This window comes from Ailuropoda melanoleuca, chromosome 3 (genome assembly GCF_002007445.2).
Source record: "Ailuropoda melanoleuca isolate Jingjing chromosome 3, ASM200744v2, whole genome shotgun sequence".
NCBI lineage: Eukaryota > Metazoa > Chordata > Mammalia > Carnivora > Ursidae > Ailuropoda > Ailuropoda melanoleuca.
Window position 1 is genome coordinate 20,419,536 of NC_048220.1, and position 23,942 is coordinate 20,443,477.

General features: G+C 35.3%; 1 protein-coding gene across 3 annotated transcripts in view; it reads left to right on the forward strand.

Annotated features, from left to right (window-relative positions):
• Positions 1-23,682, forward strand: part of LYRM7 (LYR motif containing 7) — a 42,302-nt gene extending 18,620 nt beyond the window's left edge. Inside the window, exons 6-7 of one of the 3 annotated variants that reach the window (XM_034655962.1) lie at positions 4,538-4,616; positions 14,923-15,800. In XM_034655962.1, the coding sequence (XP_034511853.1) occupies positions 4,538-4,616; positions 14,923-14,935 (92 nt within the window). In that variant the 3' untranslated portion in view covers positions 14,936-15,800. Of the gene's footprint in view, positions 1-4,537; positions 4,617-14,922; positions 15,801-21,332 lie in introns of those variants that run through there. The other 2 variants (XM_034655963.1, XM_011234172.3) reach the window with 2 other exon arrangements.
• Positions 23,683-23,942: the final 260 nt, after the last annotated feature.

Consider the following 23,942-nt stretch of genomic DNA (forward strand, 5'->3'; position numbering starts at 1 on the left):
TTTTTTTTTAAGTGAACTATCGAAGTGTAACATACAAACAGAAGAGTGCACAATTTATAACTATACAGCCAGTGAATTTTTATGAAGTGAAATATCCATGTAACCAACATCTACAGTAAGCTACTTAATAATATTACCAGAATCTCCAAAACCCCTCATGTCCTCATGTCTTTTCCAGATACCCCCTCCCAACAAGCTAGCCAGTATCCTACTAATACTATAGATTTTTAACTTAATATAATAAAACGTTTGAACTTTATATAAATGGAATCATATAGGATTACTGTTTTGTCTAGTTTCTTTCAACATTGTGTTTGTGAGATTAATCTATATTGTACAGCAACATTTCTATGACTGTTGTTTCAATATACCACAGTTTATCCTTCCTGTTCGTTTGGGTTGCTCCTAGTTCTGGAGAATAATGAATATTGATGCTTTGAACATTATTGAATATGCCTTTTAGTTTAAAATTTATACACATATGAAAAGTAAAATTTACACATATATTTACACATACATGTACGTATGTGTAAACATATATATGAACACACACACATATACACACACACTCACACATACACGATTGACTCTTGAATAGTGCAGGGGCTAGGGTTGCTGACCTCCTGCACATTAGAAAATTCATGTATAGGGGCACCTGGATGGCTCAACTGGTTAAGCGTCTTGACTATTGATTTCGGCTCAGGTCATGATCTCAGGGTCCTGGGATAAAGACCCATGTCAGGCTCTGCGCTGCTCGTGGAGCCTGCTTAAGGTTCTCTCTCTTGGGGCACCTGGGTGGCTCAGTCATTATGTGTCTGCCTTTGGCTCAGGCCGTGATCCCAGGTGGGATCGGGCTCCCTGCTCAGCAGGAAACCTGCTTCTCCCTCTCCCACTCCCCTGGCTTGTGTTCCCTCTCTCGCTGTGTCTCTCTCTGCCAAATAAGTAAAATCTTAAAAAAAAAAGTTCTCTCTCCTCTGCCCCTCCCCACTGCTTGATCTCTTTCTCTCAAAAAAAAAAAAAAAAATTCATGTAAAACTTTTGACTACCCCAAAACTTAACTACTGATAGCCAACTGTTAATGAGAAGCCTTACTAATAACATAAACAGTACATTAACACATATTTTATATGTTAAATGTATTATATACTATAGTCTTACAATAAAGTAAGCTGGAGAAAAGAGAATGTTATTAAAATCATAAGAAGAAAAGGCATTTATAGTACTCCACTGTATTTATCAAAAAAAATTAATGTATGATACTACTAACCAGTTTTCCCAAAGTGGTTAGACTAATTTACACTTCCAGCAGCGGTGTCTGGCTCCAGTTGCTTGATGTCCTCACCAACACTTGGTACTCTGCATCTTTAATTTTAGCCTTTCTGGTAGTTGTATAATGGTATTGCGTTGGGATCTTAATTTACATTTCTTTGGTAACTAATGAAGTACTAGCACCTTTTCAGTTGTTAAATGGCCATTTGGATATTCTCTTTTATGAAATGTCTGTTCAAGTCTTTTTTCCCATTTTTCCAAGAGGTTATCTGCCTTTTGTTATTGATTTGAAGAAATTCTTTGCATGTTCTGAATATGTATTCTTTGTTGGATATGTGTATTAAAAGAATCTTCTATTTAGTGGCTTGCTTTTAGTTTTGGTAATGTTGTCTTTTGATAAGAAGTTCTTAATTTTAATGTGATCCAGTTTGTCNATAGGGGCACCTGGATGGCTCAACTGGTTAAGCGTCTTGACTATTGATTTCGGCTCAGGTCATGATCTCAGGGTCCTGGGATAAAGACCCATGTCAGGCTCTGCGCTGCTCGTGGAGCCTGCTTAAGGTTCTCTCTCTTGGGGCACCTGGGTGGCTCAGTCATTATGTGTCTGCCTTTGGCTCAGGCCGTGATCCCAGGTGGGATCGGGCTCCCTGCTCAGCAGGAAACCTGCTTCTCCCTCTCCCACTCCCCTGGCTTGTGTTCCCTCTCTCGCTGTGTCTCTCTCTGCCAAATAAGTAAAATCTTAAAAAAAAAAGTTCTCTCTCCTCTGCCCCTCCCCACTGCTTGATCTCTTTCTCTCAAAAAAAAAAAAAAAAATTCCATGTAAAACTTTTGACTACCCCAAAACTTAACTACTGATAGCCAACTGTTAATGAGAAGCCTTACTAATAACATAAACAGTACATTAACACATATTTTATATGTTAAATGTATTATATACTATAGTCTTACAATAAAGTAAGCTGGAGAAAAGAGAATGTTATTAAAATCATAAGAAGAAAAGGCATTTATAGTACTCCACTGTATTTATCAAAAAAAATTAATGTATGATACTACTAACCAGTTTTCCCAAAGTGGTTAGACTAATTTACACTTCCAGCAGCGGTGTCTGGCTCCAGTTGCTTGATGTCCTCACCAACACTTGGTACTCTGCATCTTTAATTTTAGCCTTTCTGGTAGTTGTATAATGGTATTGCGTTGGGATCTTAATTTACATTTCTTTGGTAACTAATGAAGTACTAGCACCTTTTCAGTTGTTAAATGGCCATTTGGATATTCTCTTTTATGAAATGTCTGTTCAAGTCTTTTTTCCCATTTTTCCAAGAGGTTATCTGCCTTTTGTTATTGATTTGAAGAAATTCTTTGCATGTTCTGAATATGTATTCTTTGTTGGATATGTGTATTAAAAGAATCTTCTATTTAATGGCTTGCTTTTAGTTTTGGTAATGTTGTCTTTTGATAAGAAGTTCTTAATTTTAATGTGATCCAGTTTGTCTGTTTTTTCATTTATGGTTGGTACTTTTGAGCCCTGTTTAAGAAATTTTGGCTGTTTCAAGCAAGGTCATAAAAAGATTCTCCTGTGCTTTCTTCCCAAAGCTTTATTGTTTTATCGTTTCCATTTGGTTATTTATCAACTAGAGTTGATTTTTGTATATGGTGTGAGATAGGAGTGAAGATTTCTTTTTTAATTGAAGTACAGTTGACACAATGTTATGTTAGTTTCTGGTGCACAACATAGTGATAAGTGATATGACAGCACTGTACATGCTATGCTAATCCCTGGTCTAGCTACCATTTGTCACCACACAGTACTACTACACTGCCGTTGACAATATTCCCTATTACATACCTTTTATCCCTGTGACTTATTTATTCCATAACTGGAAGCCTGTACCTCCCACTCCCCTTCAACCCTTTTGGCCCATTCCCCCACCACTGTCCCCTCCAGCAACCACCAGTTCGTTCCCTGNTGTTCTCTGTATTTATAGGTCTCTTTCTGCTTTTTTTATTCATTGTTGTTGTTGTTGTTGTTGTTGTTGTTTGGTTCCAAATAGAAGTGAAATCATAAACTCTTTGCCAAAAATTATTTTTTTAGGGGCACCTGGGTGGCTCAGTCATTAACCAGCTGCCTTCGGCTCAGGTCATGATTCCAGTGTCCTGGGATCGAGCCCCACATCAGGCTCCCTGCTCAGCGGGAAGCCTGCTTCTCCTTCTCTTACTCCCCCTGCTGGTGGTCCCTCTCTCTTGCTGTGTCTCTGTCCAATAAATAAATAAAAGCTTTAAAAAAAAATTACTATTTTACATGTGAACGTCCAGTTAATCCAGCATCATTTATTGAGAAGACCACTTTTCCCCCACTGCAGTGCAGGATCACCTTTGTTGTAAAATCAAATAACTATATATGCATATATCTGTTTCTGAACTTTATAATCTATGTAATTAGTTTCTATCCGTGGATCATATGCCATAATGTCGTAATTATTACAGTCTCATAATAAATCTTGATATTTAGTAGTATAAGTCCTATAGAGCTTTAAAGTTATTTTAGTTCATGAGAATTTATCAGAAATTATTAGATTTGAGTTGTATTTATAAGAGCAGTAAACGTAGTTAATCTAAATGGCAGATTTTAGTCATCATCTTTAATCTTAATAATGATCTTTAGAGCATCTGTATTTCAGATGCCTGGTTTTAGATGTGACAATATTAATTTAAATTTCTTTTTATCTGTTGGTTTTCTATATAATTTAATTTTCCCACAAGATTGAAAACTTTGACTCTTTCATGGTAATAGGTATAAAATGCTATATTACCTTAATAATGACCTCATTCTTTCTATTGAGAGATATATGGATCTCTTTTTCTTAATTTATGTCTATGAGTCCAAGATATAACAAATTTGATTTTTTAATCTCTGTTTTACAATTACTTTAAAGCAAATCTCTCCACAAATTTTAGCAGTATGTGTATTGATATATAGAAATTAATTAAAATTTGGCTACTTGGCTAAAAAGTAGAGTTGTGATAGTATGTTTCTAAAAAATATCAGATAATGTCCCAACATGAAAAATAATAGAAATTGAAAATAATAAAATTAAACTTCATCTGCAAGAATAATCACCAAGTTCCGAAACAGATGAATTCTAAGTCCGTATCTCTTTTTCCTTCCCTTTCAAATAATAACTACAGTGGAAATAAAATATGAACACCTACCAAGAAATCTTTATGCTAAATAACTTCTCATTTTTTTCCTTTTTATTTTTCTTTTAAGTAAGCATCATGCCCAATATGGGGCTGAACTCACGACCCGGAGATCAAGAGTCACATGCTCAACTGACTGAGCCAACCAGGTGCCCCTCTCATTTTTCCCTTTTTAAAAAAAATCACATCTCGGGGCGCCTGGGTGGCACAGCGGTTAAGCGTCTGCCTTCGGCTCAGGGCGTGGTCCCGGCGTTATGGGATCGAGCCCCACGTCAGGCTCCTCTGCTGTGAGCCTGCTTCTTCCTCTCCCACTCCCCCTGCTTGTGTTCCCTCTCTGCTGGCTGTCTCTATCTCTGTAGAATAAATAAATAAATAAAATCTTTAAAAAAAAAAAATCACATCTCTATCCTTGCAGATAATTAAAGTTTCTTTATTACAGACCTAATAATTTCATCATTTGAGCAAAACTCATTTTTTAAAAGTTTGTAAAATNTTATCCTTGCAGATAACTAAAGTTTCTTTATTACAGACCTAATAATTTCATCATTTGAGCAAAACTCATTTTTTAAAAGTTTGTAAAATGTCAGCATTTTATTTTAACTTTTTAATCTCAATTCCATTATAGTTAACATGCGGTGTTATTAGTTTCAGTATACGATATAGTGACTCAACAGTTTTATGCATTGCTCAGTGCTCATCATGGTAAGTGTACTTTTAATCTCCTTCACCTGTTTTACCCTTCCCCTTGCCCACCTCCCTTTGGTAATCATCAATTTATTCTCTAGCGTTGAGTCTGTTTTTTGGTTTGTCTCTTTTTTTCTTTGTTCGTTTGTTTCTTAAATTCCACATACAACTGAAATTATATACTATTTCTTTTTCTCTGACTAATTTCACTTAGCATATACTCTCTAGATCCATCCATATTGTACGAAATTGCAAGATTTCATTCTTTTTATTGCTGAGTAATATTCCATCATATACATGTACACCACATCATCTTTATCCATTCATCTATTGGTGAATACTTGAGCTGCTTCCATAATTTGGATATTGTAAATAATGCTGCAGTAAACATAGGGGTGTATATATCTTTTCAAATTAGTGTTTCTTATTCTTTGTGTAAATACCCACTAGTGGAATTACTGGCTTATAGAGTGGTTGTGTTTTTTTAATTTTTTGAGGACCCTCCATACTGTTTTCCTCAGTGGCTACACCAGTTTGCATTCCCACCGATAGTGCATGAAGGTTCCTTTTTCTCCACATCCTCTCCAGCACTTATAGCCTCACCAACACCTGTAGTTTACTCTCTTTTTTATTTTAGCCCTTCTGACAAGTGTGAGGTGATATCTCATTGTGGTTTAGATTTGCATTTTCCTGGTGATGAGTGATATTGAGCATTTTTTAGTGTTTCTGTTGGCTATCTATATATCTTCTTTGGAGAAATGTCTATTCATCTTCTGCCCATTTTTAAATGGATTTTTTGGGTTTTTGGTGTTGAGTTGTATCAGTTCTTTATATATTTTGGATTCAAACCCTTTATCAGATATGTCATTTGCAAATATCTTCTCCCATTTTAGTTTTGTTGATTCATTATTTTTAAAATCTTTTCAAATATTGGGGAAAGTGGGGCAGGACAAGTGAAAAAAATATTAGGGAAACTAGGGAAATTATTTTTCTTTCCATGTATTCCCTACTTTTTTCTGTGTTTTGTCTAGTTTGTTTTTTGGTATCTGGGTACATGAATTTGGATTAATCATAATCTTTGATTCATACCATTTTCATCATTGGTCTAGCCTAGCCTTCCCTAGATAGTGTATAGAAGAATAATAACTATGAGAAAAATACTGAAATTATCCCCTTGTTCTACATGTGTTCATTGATTATTGACATTTGTCAAAGCCCTCTTTCTCATATGAACATTGGCAACTGGTTTTATTGTTGGCCTTTATCAAACACATATTTTATAGACAGTCACCAACTTTGCGAATAAGAAAAAACTATGAATAAGAAAATATATAATGAACAAATCGTGAACAAGAAAACTCAGGGCTTCACATGGCTATATATTAATCATACTTCATTTCTAAACAGCATTATCCATTTTATTAAAATTTCTTCTCTGGCATACATGTGAAAGACAAAGTACATGTGTGTTATATTAAAAAAAAAAAAAGTTCCAGGAAACTATTCTTTATTTCGGGTGCATTTTTGAACTTATGTTCTTTGGGGGTTTTTTGTATTTGTCTTTGCCTGAAACTATCTTATGGTTTTTATTCTGAGGCAAGTTCAGGTGATCCAACAAACATTTATTGAATACATACTGTGCTAGGCCCTGAGAATAGAAAATGAGCGAGACAGTTTCTGTCCTAACGGAACTTAGAGTTGCTGTGTGGAAAATAAACAGTTAAGTATTAGAATCCTTTGGGTGCCATGATAAGGGGGGCAGAGGTGTTGTTGAGGCACATAGGCAGAGCTCCAAATCCAACACTTGGTGGGTTGGGACAGGTTCTTAGGAAAAAAACAGTTTTTCTTCAAGTTCTTTAATTTGAGCTTACATGTATTTGTGTGCTTAATATGTTTAGAGACATTTCTAGAACTGTGGAGTTAAATATTCTAAATATTTTAATGTCTTAAATTCATGTATATCCTAAACAACTCTCTGATTACCAAACTATTATAAACCATGCCATGTATGGATTTTATTAATTGAAATATAATTAACATAGGACATTGTATTAGTTCTAGGTATATAACATAATGATTTTATATATCTACATATGGTGAAATTATTACAAGTTTTTAGTTAACTTTGATGACCACACATAGTTACACATTTTTTTCTTATGAGAATTTTAAGATTTACTCTTTTTTTTTAAGGTTTTTAAAAATTATTATTTTTTAAGTAAACTCTACACCTGATGTGGGGCTTATGACCCCAAGATGAAGAGTTGCATGCTCTACCAACTGAGCCAGGGAGGCACCCCTAAGATTTACTCTCTTAACATCTTTCAAATATACAATACAGTATTGTTAACTATAGTCACTATGCTGTGCATTACATCCCCAGAGTTTATTTATCTTAAAGCTGGAAGTGTGTACTTTTTGACCACTTTCACTCATTTCATTCAATCCCCATACTCCACCTCTGAATCACTAATCTGCTCTCTGTATTTTATTACTGTTTTTGTTTTAGATTCTCCATGTAAGGGAGATCATACAGTGTTTGTCCTTGTCTGACTTATTTCACTTAGCATAATGCCCTCAAAGCCCATCATGTTTTCACAAATGGCAAGATTTCCTTCCTTTGTTGTGGCTGAATTATACTCTACGGTGTGTGTGTCTGTGTGTGTGTGTGTGTGTGTGTGTGTGTGTGTGTGTATACACACCACATTTTCTTTATCCATTCATCTGTCCATGGACATTTAGATCGTTTCAGTGAGTTGGCTATTATAAATAATGCTGCAGTGAACATATGGTACAGATATATTTTCAAGATAGTGATTTCATTTTCTTTGGATAAATACCCAGAAGCGGAATTGCTGGATCATATGGTAGCTTTATTTTAATTTTTTGAGGAGACTACCTACTGTTATTCATAGTGGCTGCAACCAATATACATTTTCAGCAGTAGTGCACAAGGGTTCACTTTTCTCCACATCCTTGCCCTACTTTTTATTTATCTTTTTGATAATAGCCATTCTGACAGCCATGAGGAGCTATCTTATTGTGGTTTTGCTTTTCGTTTCCCTGATGATTAGTGATGATGAGCACCTTTTCATATATTTATTAGCCATTTATAGGTCTTTGGGAAAATGTCTATTCAGATCCTCAGCACATTTTTAATCAGATTTTTATTGTATGTTTGGTTTTTTGCTATTATATGCATTCTTTATATATTTTAGATATTAGCTTCTTATCAGATATATGATTTGCAAACATTTTCTCACATCCCATTGGTTGCCTTTTCATTTTGTTGACGATTTCTTTTGCTGTACAAGAAGCTTTTTAGTTTTAGTCCCACTTATTTATGTTTTCTCTTATTGCCTTTGTTTTCATTGTCTAATCCCGAAAAATCATTGCCAAGGCCAATGTCAACGAGTTTATTCCCATGTTTCCTTCTAGGAGTTTTATGGTTTTGGGTCTTATGTTCAAACCTCTAACCCATTTGAGTTCATTTTTGTGTATGGTGTAAGATAGGGGTCCACTTTCGTTTTCTGCATGTGGATGTCCAGTTTTCCCAGAATTATTTATTGAAGAGACTGTCTTTTCCCATTCTATCCTTTTCCATTTCCTTTGTTGTTAATTAGTTGATAGTATATGCATGGGTTTATTGCTGGGCCCTCTGTTCTACTCCATTGATTGATGTGTCTATTCTTATGTTTTTATGCAAATACCATATTGTTTTGATTACTATAGCTTTGTGTAAAGTTTGAAATCAAGAAGTGTGATGTTTCTAACTTTGTTCTTCTTTCTCAAGGTTGCTCTGGCTTTTCAAGGTCTTTTGGGGTTACATATAAATTTTAGGATTATTTGTTATTTTTCTGTGAAAAATGCTATTAGAATTTTGATAGAGAATGCACTGATTCTGTAGATTCCATAGGGTATTAGGAACAGTTTAACACTGTTAAGTCTTCCAAATCGTTAGCATAGAGTAATTTTCCTTTTATTTGTGTTGTCTTCTATTTCTTTCATCACTATCTTATAGTTTGGAGCATACAGGTCTTTCACCTCCTTGGTTAAATTTATTCCTAAGTATTTTATTATTTTTGACACAATCATAAATGGGATCTTTTTAGGTTTCTCTGATAGTTTGTTATTAGTATATAGGCATACAACTTATTTTTTGTGTATTGTTTTTTTATCCTGCAACTTTACAGAATTTGTTTATTCTAGCAGTTTTAGTAGTCTTCAAGGTTTTCTATATATAACATCATATTATCTGCAAATAGAGACCATACTTCTATTCTTATTTGGATGCCTTTTATTTCTTCTTGCCTGGTTGTTCTGGGTAGGGCTTTCAGTACTATGTTGAACAGAAGTGATGAGAATGGGCATCCTTGTCTTGTTCATGATCTTAGAGGATGAACTTTCTGTTTTTTTGTCATTGAGTAGGATGTTAATTGTGGGCCTGTCATATATGACTTTCATTATGTTGAGGTATGTTTCTGGTATACCCATTCTGCTGAGAGTTTTTATCATGAGTGTATAGTGAATTCTGTTAAATGCTTTTTCTGTGTCTCTTGAGTTGATTCCATGATTTTTATTTTATTTTTTTCTTTTACTCCTTCGTTTTGTTAATGTGGTGTGTCACATTGATTTGCAGATGCTGATTTGCTTCCCTGGTATAAATCCCACTTGATCTTGGTGTATGATCCTTTTCACATATTGTTGAATTTGGTTTGCTAATATTTTGTTGAGGATTTTTACATCTATGTTCATCAGGGATATTGGTCTCTAGTTATCTTTCCTTATAGTATCCTTGTCTGGTTTTGGTATCAGAGTAATGCTGGCCTCATGAAATGAGTTTGGAAATATTCCTTCCTCTTTTGTTTTATTTATTTATTTATCTTTAATCTTGACCTAAATTTTGATTTGGGCCATAATTGAATTAAAGGCTTTTTATTTTAAGTAGTTGCTTTTTAAGTGATACATTTCATATGACCATAATAGATGAGGTTTTTCAGGGACCTAAAGAACAGGAAATAAATCATGATCTCAATATAATTATTTTTCAAGATCTGACACCTTCAATAAACTTATGCTGTTATGGTGCATTGATATCTAATATAGAGAGCAAAGTCAGGGATTTTATAATCAATAAAGCAACATTATAGTGAGAAATAGTATACAACATATAAATATACCTATGATACATTTGCCCTAATGAAAGTGCTATCAGTTAATTTAGAAAAATTCAGTTGTTGGGCACCTTTTGATTCCAAAGATTACCCAATAAGGGTAAAGGGTGAAAGGATGGAGTAGTAAATATTTGACAGGTTTTCTGGTTATTTACCACTCTTTGAATTGATAATTTTGTTTCAGGGATTTCCATCCCTTTGAGTTCTAAATTCCCATCATAGAATCTAGAAAATTCAGTTCCTCCGTTTCCTTTACAGCTCAGGCATAGAATGTGACATAGGTGAAGTATATTCACTCATATTCAGAAATGAACTTGAGAAAAGACAGTTGGCATTGAATCTCTCTTTCAGGCAAGAGTAGCATCATTGGTTTGCAGCGTCAAGTTACGGATTCAAAAGTGTCATTGGTGTGGTGACAGGAGCAGATGTAGTAAAACTGAGTTTCCAGCAGCATCTGAAATGTAGCTTCTGGTGTTCCATGGTGGTAGAAGTGGTGGCAGTTTCTTCTAGTACCCAATAGGCAGCAGTAGTTTTCATCATCAGGCCAGTTTTGTGGTATGGTTTTGTACATTGTTGCTGGAAGCTTAGTCTTAAGGCTGCCTGATTCTTAAGCCCTCACTATAATTGCATGAGTTAGACTAATAGCCTTTTTAATGAATGACTTTTCCACTTAGTCAGCCAGAGTCAGCTTCTGTAACTTTTAACTAAGAACAAGAAAAGTTATTACCAGAAGTGAGATACTGAAAATTACACAGCCTAAAATGTGAAATTAGTTGAATGGAAGGCAAGGACAGAGGGGGATAAGACTGTTGTGGACCTGACCTTTACAGTCTCTAGGCTGGTGATCCTTGTTATGTAGTGATGAAATATAAGGTCAGTGCCTCAGTGTTTCTTGAGACACAGACCAAGTACCAGCTGAGGCTACAGCAATAAGAGAAATAACCAGAATGTCAAGGCGTTCTGGTTATTTCTTCATGCTTTCAGCGAAACACTGAAAAAGAGGATGAATGCAGATTTAGCTAGTTGGTGCAAAGCAAATATGGAAGAAGTACTGTTTTGCTAAGGGCGCTTTTCTGTCTACATCCTGATTGAGAGTCCTTGATATTTGGAGTCTTGCAGTGTTGAAAATGAGAATTGCTCTTATCCACTAACCCTATAGCCAATACGAGCAGGAGGCTTTTGAGTTCTGACCTGAAATAAAATTAGTGCCTCAAGCCTTTCCCATTTTCCAGACAAGGATCAGATATACAATGCATTTACTCACTAGGGCCTATAGTTTTTCATTACTTTAAGAAGTATCCATTAATCTTAGGGTTGGGGAATGGGCAGAACATAGAGACCATTACCAAAGGATGAAAATTTTCATGCTTAAAATTATCAGAGTGTTTTCCTGAGGCTACTTATACAAAGAAATGACTAGAAAAAAATAATTTTGGGGGCTCCTGGGTAGCGTGGTTGTTAAGCGTCTGCCTTCGGCTCAGGGTGTGATCCCGGCGTTCCGGGATGGAGTCCCACATCAGGCTCCTCGACTGGGAGCCTGCTTCTTCCTCTCCCTCTCCCCTGCTGTGTTCCCTCTCTCTCTGGCTGTCTCTCTGTCACATAAATAAATAAAATCTTTTAAAAAAAAGAAAAAAAAAGAAAAAAATAATTTTGAATGAAGTATATTGCCAAGAAACCCCAAGCCTCGCTAGCTCCCTTCAACTCTTAAGGCCATCTCTGGGCCTCTAAACTCATAGCAATAGAAAGTGGATTGTGAAACTCCAGAGCCTCAAAGAATGGCATCTTCCCCAGTATCCCCACCTCTGGACAAGGATTCTCCTAACATACAGAACCAGGAGCCTTGAAGAACAGTGGACAAGAGAGGGTCTTCGAGTCTCCCAGAAAACAGGATACATGTTACCAGATTGGCTGACTAAGGAATTTATTGGGTTGCCCAAAGCAAGGGGTCCTTGCTCTTGCTGTCCAGCAGGATTTAGGATTTACTCTCTAACAGTGGCTGCCATGTGTTTCCTATTCCAGGTTGTCTTTGCTATATCTATTTATTCTTTACTGTAGTCGAATGGGTAACTACCATGTGGGCCCTGGCTAGACCTAATGGAAAGGCTAGCACATCAGCCAGAGGTACTCAGTTTGAATCTAGATGGGACCTTGGGGGTCAAGGAATAAATAGGTATATTCTGTATACGAAACAAAGGGTATATATTCATGTTGTGTAGCCCAGAGGGTGTACTGCTTGTTACCTCTTCAATATCCATTCCTTCTTACCAGCTGAAAAATTTTGTTTGGGGCACAGTGTGCCAAGCCAAAAAAAAAGAAAAAAAAATTATTTCTCAGACTACATGACACCTTTCTGACCACCTGAGCTGTAGTGTACTGGATGTTGTTGTAAGAAGGGTATTGTTTTCCTTTTAAAAAGGCATAAGCCAACCTAGCAGTCTCCTTTTGCCCTATTCCCTTCTCCCTGCGTGGAGTACAGATGGTGATGTCACAGCAGCCGTAAAGACAAAAATCACACATGAAGGAAAGCAGAGCAGGGGTTTAAAAAGAGCCTGGCTTCTTAGTGTAGTAACGACCTGCAGTAGCCCAGGACGCCTTAATCTGTATTTCTTGATATGTGAGAAAATTAAATCCCTTATTTTTTTTTAAACTGTTGTTTGTTGGACTTTTGGTTAATCTGTCTTTTCCACCAGATTGTAAACTCCTTAAAGCTGAATAGACTTTTTTTTTTATTTGAGCTGTAATCGACATATAACATTATATTAGTTTCATTTGTACAACGGTTCCATATTTGTATATATTGCAAAATGATTACCACAATAAGTCTAGTTAATGTCTGTCTGCGTACATAGTTACAAATTGCTTTTCTTGAGATGAGGACTTTTAAGATCTACTCTTTTAGCAGCTTTCAAATATGGAGTACAATATTAACTTCAGTCACTATGCTGTACGGAAGAGACTCTTCTATAGTCGCTTCTACATTTTCATTTTGTGATGTAATGTTCAGCATGGCACTTATATGCTTGATAAGTGAAACAATTTACTGCCGTTGCTACTATGTTAAAACCTAAACTATAATTTGCTCTCTGGTGGTATCTCCAAAGATTGGTAGAAGCAGATGAGATATAACAGTGGTTAAACAATAATTACTTAGCTGATTTTCATTTTGGTAAATCACATTTATCATCTGGCTCATGAGAACATTATTTTTAGTTAGATCAGTTATTTTTCCTTTTGAACTGAATCTGTTTTAATGATACCTTTTTAAAAAATTTTTTAAATTATTCAGATTTATAGAAAAAGATGTAAGAGATGTTGAAGGGTCTGGAAATTTCCTCTACCCAGATACCACAAATGCTAACATTTACCACATTTGCTTTATTATCCATCCCTCATTTTTTTTCTGAATGTTCTGAGGGTAAATTGTAAACATAATGCCTCTTTACCCTCAAATGGTCATTTTTAAAATCATGACAGCCTACTAGGATTAGATTTGGAGAAAGAGTGTATTTCTAAAAAATACTTTCATATATGTTTGCTAAATTTACAAAGATATTCTCTTATAAAACCAGTGTAATTATCAGAATAATTAAATAATAACAAAATAATAAATAATAAAAACCAGAATATTAACATTGATACAACTCTACTATTCAGATGTTTTCATTTGTCCTAACTCGTCTTCTGTAGCAGAAGAAAAAAATTCCTTCTGGTCTAGGATCCAGTTGAAGATCACACATATCACATTTAGTCACCATGTTTTTTAGTCTTCCTTAATCTGGAGCAATTCTTCAATCTGTCTTTCTTTCCTGACGATGGTATTTTTGAAGAGTATATCGAGGTTATTTCTAAGAATGCGATATGAGCATTTTTTGATCATGATACCTGAATTCATCTCTTCTGGAGAAAAAAAGGAAAAATTCATTGATCTTTACAAAATTTTCTATCTTAATTAAGAGCTGTATCTCACTTGACCTCCAGTAGGATGTCTTACCAAAGACTCATAATTTTTGTTGTTGTTGTTTGACTGGGTTTCTCAGTGGGGCACTGTTGGCATTTTGAACAGCATAGTTCTTTACTGCACCAGATTGCCCCATACATCCCTGGCTCCTGCTCACTAAATGCCAGCAGCATTCTTCACTTGGTGCGACAACCCAAAACACCCCCATTTGAGAACCACTATTCTGTAAAATTTATTTAGAGTCTTTAAGTTAGGAAAACGGTCTTGCTTTTTATATAGTAGGCAGTTGAACAAATTTTCAAGTTGTTTGTTTTAATTATCAGTAATCTGTCATCAGATAGGTGATAATGTATGTTAGCCAAATTCTGTTCAGATAATCAGTTATATTTAATTAATAAATGATAAAGGGTTAAATTGATCATAGATGTCTTAATATAATCTGAAATGAGAACTCTGTTAACAGTTGCCATTTAAAATCAAGGACTTCACCTTTGAAGTTGACTGAAATAAAATATTTCTGGAAGATTTACCTTAAAATTAAGAATTTTACTGTTAGAAATTTTAGGGGGAATGAGTGTTTCTATGTTCATTTTATTTTAATTTTAATGATATCAATTATTCTTTTTGTTTTTCTTTCAGAATTGGTCCCTAGGAAAGAGCTCCTTATAGAAAATGTGCCGTATTGTGATGCACCAACTCAGAAGCAATGAGTTTTCTAGGATAAAATCGAGTCTTTGAGTTTTTAATTCTAAATATACAACTCTGGTGAAAGTTTTGAAAATGCAAGTAGTTCATAGCCAGCCTATTGAAAATGAATGAATTAAAGTATCACTTCATAAGTAAATTTCACATTAAAAGTGCATTGCTGAAAACCGCAGAACATAGTTAAATATTTCTAGACAGCATTAAATAAGACATGTCATTTGCTTTGAAACTCAAACCTTATAAACTAAAATAAATGCTCAGGAGGTAATATGTCATACTCAATTGTCTTTGACCTTGATGAGTATTTTGGTCTTAACATAACTAAGAATGCAGTGATATGACAAATTGGTGGATTTTCCTCCCATGTGAAATGAAGCTATGAGATTCAAATTATTAGATTAATTTTGTGTTTAGTTCCATAAACATTAAATTGGTCAAAAAAATCACAATGTGTGCCAACTCTCCACAGAAGGTGGCCTTTGTTTCCTAAAACACTGAAATTATTTCTGTAGCTAACAAATAATGATTCAGTTTCCTTTCAGAGATAGATTATCTCTCTGTTCCCGTAAAGACATTTTTCTAATAAGTCGTCTGAAGACAGATGAATAAAATATCAAAATCACCTAGGATCACTGTGGAATAAAGAAATCCTAATTTTTTTAGGAAATAGTGACTCTTAATCAAACTATGTAATACAGCCTTAGTAGAAATAGTGTACTTAGGCCACAGCTGGACTTTATTGTGAAAATGTAATATGTGGCTACATTCTTTCCATTTTAATCAATAAAACTTAAATGGTTTTTCTTCTTCCACACGTCCCATCCATCCTTGACGTGATTAGTAGTATCACAAAACAGTGTTATTCTACCATCTAATGGTGGGAACTAAAGAATTGTATTTAATATTTTTCTTGTTTCCCTTTTACCTGTGTGTCTTTACCATTCTCTTTTCTTAGTGAACAGTGTGTTCTCTCCCGTTCATTGACCAATTCTCCCATTCAATGATGACACACAGTTTTTAATTTTTTTTTAAAGATTTTTTATTATTTATTTGACAGAGATAGAGACAGCCAGCGAGAGAGGGAACACAAGCAGGGGCAGTGGGAGAGGAAGAAGCAGGCTCATAGCAGAGGAGCCTGATGTGGGGCTCGATCCCATGACGCCGGGATCACGCCCTGAGCCGAAGGCAGATGCTTAACTGCTGTGCCACCCAGGCGCCCCCACAGTTTTTAATTCTTATGGGATTCTTAATGCAAGCTTTGTTTGTTGGCAAAGCATGGGTATATCCATACTGGATATAAAATGTCATATTTTTAAATAATTTAATTTAAAAATATTAAGATAATTTAATTTTAGGAGATCAGAGATTTTTCTAAATTCCTCAGACATATTACACTTAGCATTAAGCCATTAACTATCCTTAATGCCTTCTAATACTTGTGAGGAGAGTGTTTAGTAGTCTGTGAAATGGTTTATACATGTCAAAAGATTTGCTACGTTAATTTTTCATCTCCCATGTGTAGTTTTTATTTATGTGGAAATTATACCTAATTGTTATTTTGTATTTGAAATTTGCTCTTATAAAAGAATGCTGAAAGTTGTCACAATACAATCACTGGTAAATTCCCTGACTTACTATTGTTTCATTAAGTGTCTATATTATATATTTGGAGGAAAGTTGGCTGACCTAGGTTAACTTAGTATATTTTAATTATTTCAGTATTACTGAACATTTTAAGCAGTTCCTAGCTTTTTTTTCTTTTTTTCTCTTTTTTTTTTTTTTNCTCTTTTTTTTTTTTTTAAAAGATTTTATTTATTTCTTTGACAGAGATAGAGACAGCCAGCGAGAGAGGGAACACAAGCAGGGGGAGTCGGAGAGGAAGAAGCAGGCTCATAGCAGAGGAGCCTGATGTGGGGCTCGATCCCATAACGCCGGGATCACGCCCTGAGCTGAAGGCAGACGCTTAACCGCTGTGCCACCCAGACGCCCCTCCTCTCTTTATTTTTTTTTTTAAGATTTATTTATTTATTTATTTGACACAGAGAGAGAGAGAGCATGAGCAGGGGGTGGAGCAAGGGGAGAGGGAGAAGTAGGCTCCCCACTTGAGCAGAGCCCAATGTAGGACTTGATCCCAGGACCCTGGGATCATGACCTGAGCTGAAGTCAGGTGCTTAACGAGTGAGCCACCCAGGCTCCGCCCTAGCTTTTTTTTTCTTTTTTTCTTTTTTAAAGATTTTATCCATTTATTTGGCAGAGACAGCAGCGAGAGAGGGAACACAAGCAGGGGGAGTGGGAGAGGAAGACTCAGGCTCCTAGCAGAGGAGCCTGATGTGGGGCTCGATCCCAGAACACTGGGATCACGCCCTGAGCCGAAGGCAGACCCTTAACAACTGCACCACCCAGGCGCCCCTAGCTTTTTTTCTTTAACCTTAATTCCTGTGTTCCATTCTTTATTCACATTAATTTAAATATCTCAACAGATTTCTTTTTTTTTTTTATAAACGTAACCATTAGGAGCAACAGAGATTAATAATTCACATGCATATTTTATTAAAGTCAGTGGGTTTGAGATTTTCTTCAAGATACATATATTTTATATATATATCTAAGAAAAAAGATCCTGTTTATATTAGCAGACAAAACTATGAAATAGTAATAGATTTTTTTTTTTTAAAAATGTAACTTAAAAATGAAAGATGTATTATGTTCCTAGATGGGACAATTGAAAATTATGGACATGAAGAATTTAAATGTTATTTATCAAAATCCCAAAAGACTGAAGATACGTCTACGTAAAAATATATAATTTCTGTACTCTGTGAAAGCTAGTATTAAAAAAGTTCAGAGAAAATATTTGCTGCTAACATAAATGATTAAAAGATATAAGTACTCCTATGACTCAGTCAGTAAAAGATAACTCAGTGAAAAGTGGACAAATGATATAAATAAAAAGTTCACAAAAGAAGAAATATTAAGCCTCTCTAGTGATCAGAGAAATGTAAATTAAAGCTAAATGAAACTTTTTTTGTTCATCAAACTTGCAAAAGTTAAAGAAACTGATCATATCCATTATTTGTAAAGGTAGCATGGACGTGAGGAAATGGGCAAGCTGAAATATTTCTGGAAGGGATGTAAGTGATAGGGCCTTTTTGAAAGGAAAATCGACATCAAAATTTAAAATAAACATATCAGGGCCCCTGTGTGGCTCAGTCGGTTAAGCATCTGCATTTGGCTCAGGTCCTGATTGAGCCACACATCGGGCTCCTTGCTCAGGAGGAAACCTGGTTCTCCCTCTCATTCTGCCTGCCATTCCCCCTGCTTGTGCTCACTCTCTCTGTCAAATAAATAAATAAATAAAAATCTTAAAAAAATAATGATAAAATAAATATATTACTCTGTCTTTATCTCCATAACACACAAGAATACTAATAAATGAACACTCAGATTTATGTGTAGGAATTTATGTAGCATTGTTTATAATTTAAAAAAATTAAAAACAGTCTAAATTTCCAAATTTAGGGGAACAATTACAGGAAATGTCGCTTTGTAATATTATGCAGGTGTTGAAAAGATTGATGCAAAATATATATACCATCAAGTGAAAGAAGCAAGTCACAGAATATATCTTCTTTATGAATCCATTTATGTACAAAAGTATTTTTGCACACATTTGTGCATATATATACATATACACACACACAAATGAATAGAAATCTTTATGCTTAAAAAATACACATGCTTAATGTTAGTACAGTTGACTTTTTTTTTTTTTAAGATTTTTTAATTTCTTTATTCGACAGAGATAGAGACAGCCAGCGAGAGAGGGAACNATGCTTAATGTTAGTACAGTTGACTTTTTTTTTTTTTTAAGATTTTTTAATTTCTTTATTCGACAGAGATAGAGACAGCCAGCGAGAGAGGGAACACAAGCAGGGGGAGTGGGAGAGGAAGAAGCAGGCTCATAGCAGAAGAGCCTGATGTGGGGCTCAATCCCCAGAACGCCAGGATCACACCCTGAGCTGAAGGCAGACGCTCAACCACTGTGCCACCCAGGCGCCCCAGTACAGTTGACCTTTGAACAACAAGGGCTTGAACTGCATGGGTCTACTTATATGGGCCTTTTTTTTTTTTGACAGAGTACAGTACTGTAAATGTACTTTCTTTATGATTTTCCTAATATTTTCTTTTCTCTAACTTCTTTATAAGAATATAGTATATAATACACATGACATACAAAATATGTGTTAATCATTTATATTATCAGTAAGGCCAACATGTAGGCTTTAGTAGTTAGATTTTGGAGCAATTAAAAGTTATATGTCAATTTTCAACTGTGTGGGAGTTCAGTGCCCCTAATCCCCATGTTGTTCAAGGGTCAATTGTAGTTAGGTAGGAAAATGAGTTTTGGTGAAAGGACTGGTAAATTGGAGATTTTTATTATGGTAATTCCTCCATGTTTAAATATTTTGTACAATGAGTAGAAAAATGCATAATTTTTAAAGGACAATACTTAAGCAATTAGTGATTTATTTAAAACTTAATTATGAAATAGTAAAAATATTAGCTTCTAGTGTATCAGACACTCAAGAACCTCATTCCCACATTTTGTGGGTTACATTTTGCCATATTTGTTTAAAGATGTCCTTCCTTATAAGTCACAAAATCTTATAAAGCTTAAGTCCCACTTCATTTTCATTCTCCTGTCTCTTTTCAGGTATAATTACTGTTTTACAAGTGGTGGATATCATTCCATACTTGTTTTTATACTTTTTATGTGTATTCAAAACAATATATAGTGTTGTTTTGAGGTTTTAAAATGAAAATAAATGGTGTTATGCTCCATGTGTTCTGTAACTTATTTTCATCATACTTAGGTTTTAAAGATCTATGTTTTTAAAAATTTTTATATGAGATTGATCTATTTTGTTAGATAAATAACTGGGTCTTTTATGTCTTATTCCATTGTAAGAATGAAATAGTTTATCCATGTCTCTTGACGAACGATAGTATTGTCTTGTTTTTTGATATTGCAAACAAATTTACCAAAAACTCCAACACATGGATTCTTGTACCGCAAGTTTATCTGAATTTATATGAGGAAGCAGAACTATTGAGTCATGGGGTATGTACATATCCAATCCTTCCAGTAATCTTTAAATTGTTCTTTAAAGTACTTGTACCAGTTTATATTCTAGTCAACACTCTGTGAGAGATCCCTTTTTTCCATATCTTCACTGTTATTGTTATATGACATCTCTCATTTTTTTTCAAATTGATGGATATGAAACGGTACACGTTCTAATTTGCATTTCTGGATTACAGGTGACGTAGATTATCTTGTGTTCATTGGTCATTACAGTTTTCCTTTATGAATGTGTGTTCATCTCCTTTGTTCATTTTTTTTTTCTTGGATTATCTGGCTTTTTCTTATTGATCCCTCTTTATATATATGGGTACTAATCCTGTGTTTGTTATCTGTGATGTAAATGTCTTCTTCCATAATGTGACTTGTCTTTTAACACTGTTTATGTAAACCTGTAGTAAGGGAGTTTATTTTAGTGTATCCATTTTTAAGTATCTTTTCTTTTGCTTGTGTACCTTTTTAAGTAATTCTTTTCTACTCCATAGTCAGAGGTGTTCTAATACATTTTCCTTTGAACATTTATGTTTTGCTTTTTATGTTTGGTCCTTTATGCCATCTAGAATTTATTTTTGTTTATAATGTGAGGGAGGGGTTTAATTTTATTCTTTTTTTTTATGGGAAAAGTTTGCCTCAGCATCATTTATTGGATAGCCCATCATTTTCCTGATTACATGTAAAACAACTATGATCATATCCCAAGTTACTATATATTGGAATCATTTAAGGACTTTGTCTCTACAATTACCCCTCTCCTCCACCAAATCTTCCCCCCCCCACTGAATTGTTTTTAACAGCATTCAACATTCTGAAATATTTCACATCTGAAAAAAAAGCTTTATGGAACCCACCTCTGCTCTTGCGCTTCAACACCATTTTTCTGCACTTTTTACTAAGAGGCTCCTGTGCTTACTGTCGCCACTTCCTTCCCAACTGTCTTACAAAGACCCCAATCAAGACTTAATCTCTGCCACTCCTGTCAAACCCTTGTCCCAGTTACTGGTGACCTCCACTTGCAAGTCCAAAGGTCAATTTTTAGTCCTCATTTTATTCGTTTTCTCAGTAGCAATTGCCATAATCAATCATTCCCTTTTATTTGAACAGAGAGACCTAGACACTCTTTTATTGTAAACCTATTGTGAGTATGATACAGACATAAACCCAAGTAACAAAAACTCCTCCCTTGTCTTGTTTGTCATTTTAGATGCATTGTCAGCCTTTTTTGACCCTGCTCGCAACCTTCTCTGGGAGGACTGACCTGTATGAACCAGCTCAAGTGGCCTCTGTATCTTCTGACTTTTAGTTGGTTCAGCTAATGGGGAGATGAGAAGGAGGGAGGAGAGTGAAGGCAGGTATTTATCTTTCTGACTGTCCCTGAGACATTGCCTCAGGCTGCACTATCCCTCAAAGTTTCTCTCAAGGTTAGTCTGTACAGTTCTCTCCTGGTTTGAGAAAGAGCTTCCCTTTCCTCTTCAGGCCTGGAGTTGCAACAGCTCATCTGCTACTATTCCTTGTAGGTTCTCCTACACTCATAGTTTTGTAAATGGTCCCTTTACAAGTAAATCATTCTCAAACTGCCATATTTTATGTGTACCATCTGTTCCTATTGGGACTCTCACTAATTCACTGCCCCGGGGAAACTTACTTCTGGAGATGATAGATAGACAAACAAAATTAACAAGTAAATTAGAAGGAAGGGCAGAAAAGGGAGATAGGGAAGCCAGGAACAGTAGGGTGTTGCAATTTTAAATGTGATCAGGGAAGTTCTCATGAAGTGATAGTTGAGTCAAGACAAGTGATAGTTGAGCAAAGATGAGGATGTGAGGGATCTAGCCATGCATGTAAGTAAGGGGAGAGCTTTCTGAACAGCAAACTGCTAGCGCAGCGTTCCTAAGACTGGTTCATGCCTGCTGTCTTTTAAGGGAGCCCAGTGACAGGAGCAAAGTGGTTAACGGAGTGAGTGGTAGATGAAATCACAGAAATCATATGGTGGTAGAAGGAGGTGGGGAGTGGATGCCAGTTTATGTGGGCAATTACAAGGACTATGGTTTTCTCTCTTAATAAAATACAGAGCCATTAGATGGTTTTGAAAAGAGAAGTGATATGATCTGATTTTAAGTTTTAAAGAGATCACTTTGGCTATTGTGCTGAGAATAGACTTTGGGGCAAGGTTGAATGCATGGATATCAATTAGAAATCATTGTATAAATCTAGGTAAGAGGTGGTAATGGCTTAGACCAGAGTGGCAGCAATGATGGTAATAAGAAGTGGCCAGATTCTGGATATATTTTGATAGAACTCATGGTTTTCCTGATGGGTTAAATGTGAAGTAAGACAAAAAGAAAGAAGTCAGGGATGATTCCCAAGGGTTTTACGGCCTGAGCAACTGGAAATACATTGTTGCCATCAATTATTATGGTGAAAACAGACTCGGTTTGTGAACAAAGATCAGGAGTTTAGTTTTGGACATGTATTGATTGAAATGCCTATTAGATATCCAAGTGGAGATATTAATAAGACATCAAATGTAATAGGTGGAGCTCCAGAAGTTGTCTGGGCTGGACTTACATATTTGGCAGCCATTAATATAGATAAACTACTTAAAATCATAATATTGGATGAAATCACCAAGAAATTGATTATACCTAAAGAAGGAAAGTTGAGTCCTAGATTACTCCAATGTTAAGAGGTTAAAGAAATAAGGAACAATAAGCACAAGAGACAGAGAAGTTTCTAGTAAGGTGGAATGAAAAAAAGAATGTAGAACAGAGGTTGGCATACTGTGGCTCACAGAGACTAAATCTGACCCACTGCCTTTTTTTGTAAATAAAATTTTATTGGAATACTACCACATTTATATATTTTCTATAGCTGCTTTCAAACTATAATGGCATAGTTGAGTAACTGCAACAGAAACTGATCCACAGACTCTAAAATTACTATCTGGTCCCCATATAGAAAAACTTTGTTGACCCCTGGGGTAGAGTCCTGGAAACCAAGTGAAAAAAGTGTTTCATTGGAGAGGGAGTGTTGCAGGGTAATCGCAATTAAAATTCCAGTAGGATTTAGACACAGGGAGGTGATGACTGGCAAGAGAATTTCAATGATAAAATTGGGGAACTTATGCTTATGTTGATTCTACCCAAATTGACATTTAAATTCTTTGTAATCACAGTTAAAATTGCAGTAGAGTTTTTTCAGGAACTACTAAAATTTACTCAGAAATTTATGAGGAATAATAAAGGCCCATAAATAGCTAAATCAGCTATGACAAAAGAGTAAAATTAGATAACCATATGCAAAAAGTGGAACTTTAATCCATACCTCAAACTATATACATAAAATTAATTCAAAATCGATCATAGTAAATGTAAAACCTAAAACTGTAAAACGTCTTGAAATAACAGGAGAGAATCTTTGTGACTTTGGGTTAGGCATGGATTTCTTAGATATGGCACAAAATGCACCATATATTAAAGAAAAATTTAATAAACTGGACTTTTATCAAAATAAAAACCTTTCGGTGTAAAAGGTAACTATAAAGAGAATGAAAAGACAAGCCACAGACTGGAAGAAAATACAAATAATAAACTGATAAAGAGCTTGTTTCCAGGGGCGCCTGGGTGGCTCAGTCGTTAGGCGTCTGCCTTTAGCTCAGATCATGGTCCTGGTCCCAGCGTCCTGGGTTCTAGCTGCGTTGTCAGGCTGCCTGCTCAGTGGGGAGCCTGCTTCTCCCTCTCCAGCCATGCTTGTGTTCTCTCTCTCATTCTCTGTCAAAAATAAATCAAATCTTAAAAAAAAAAAAAAAAAAAAA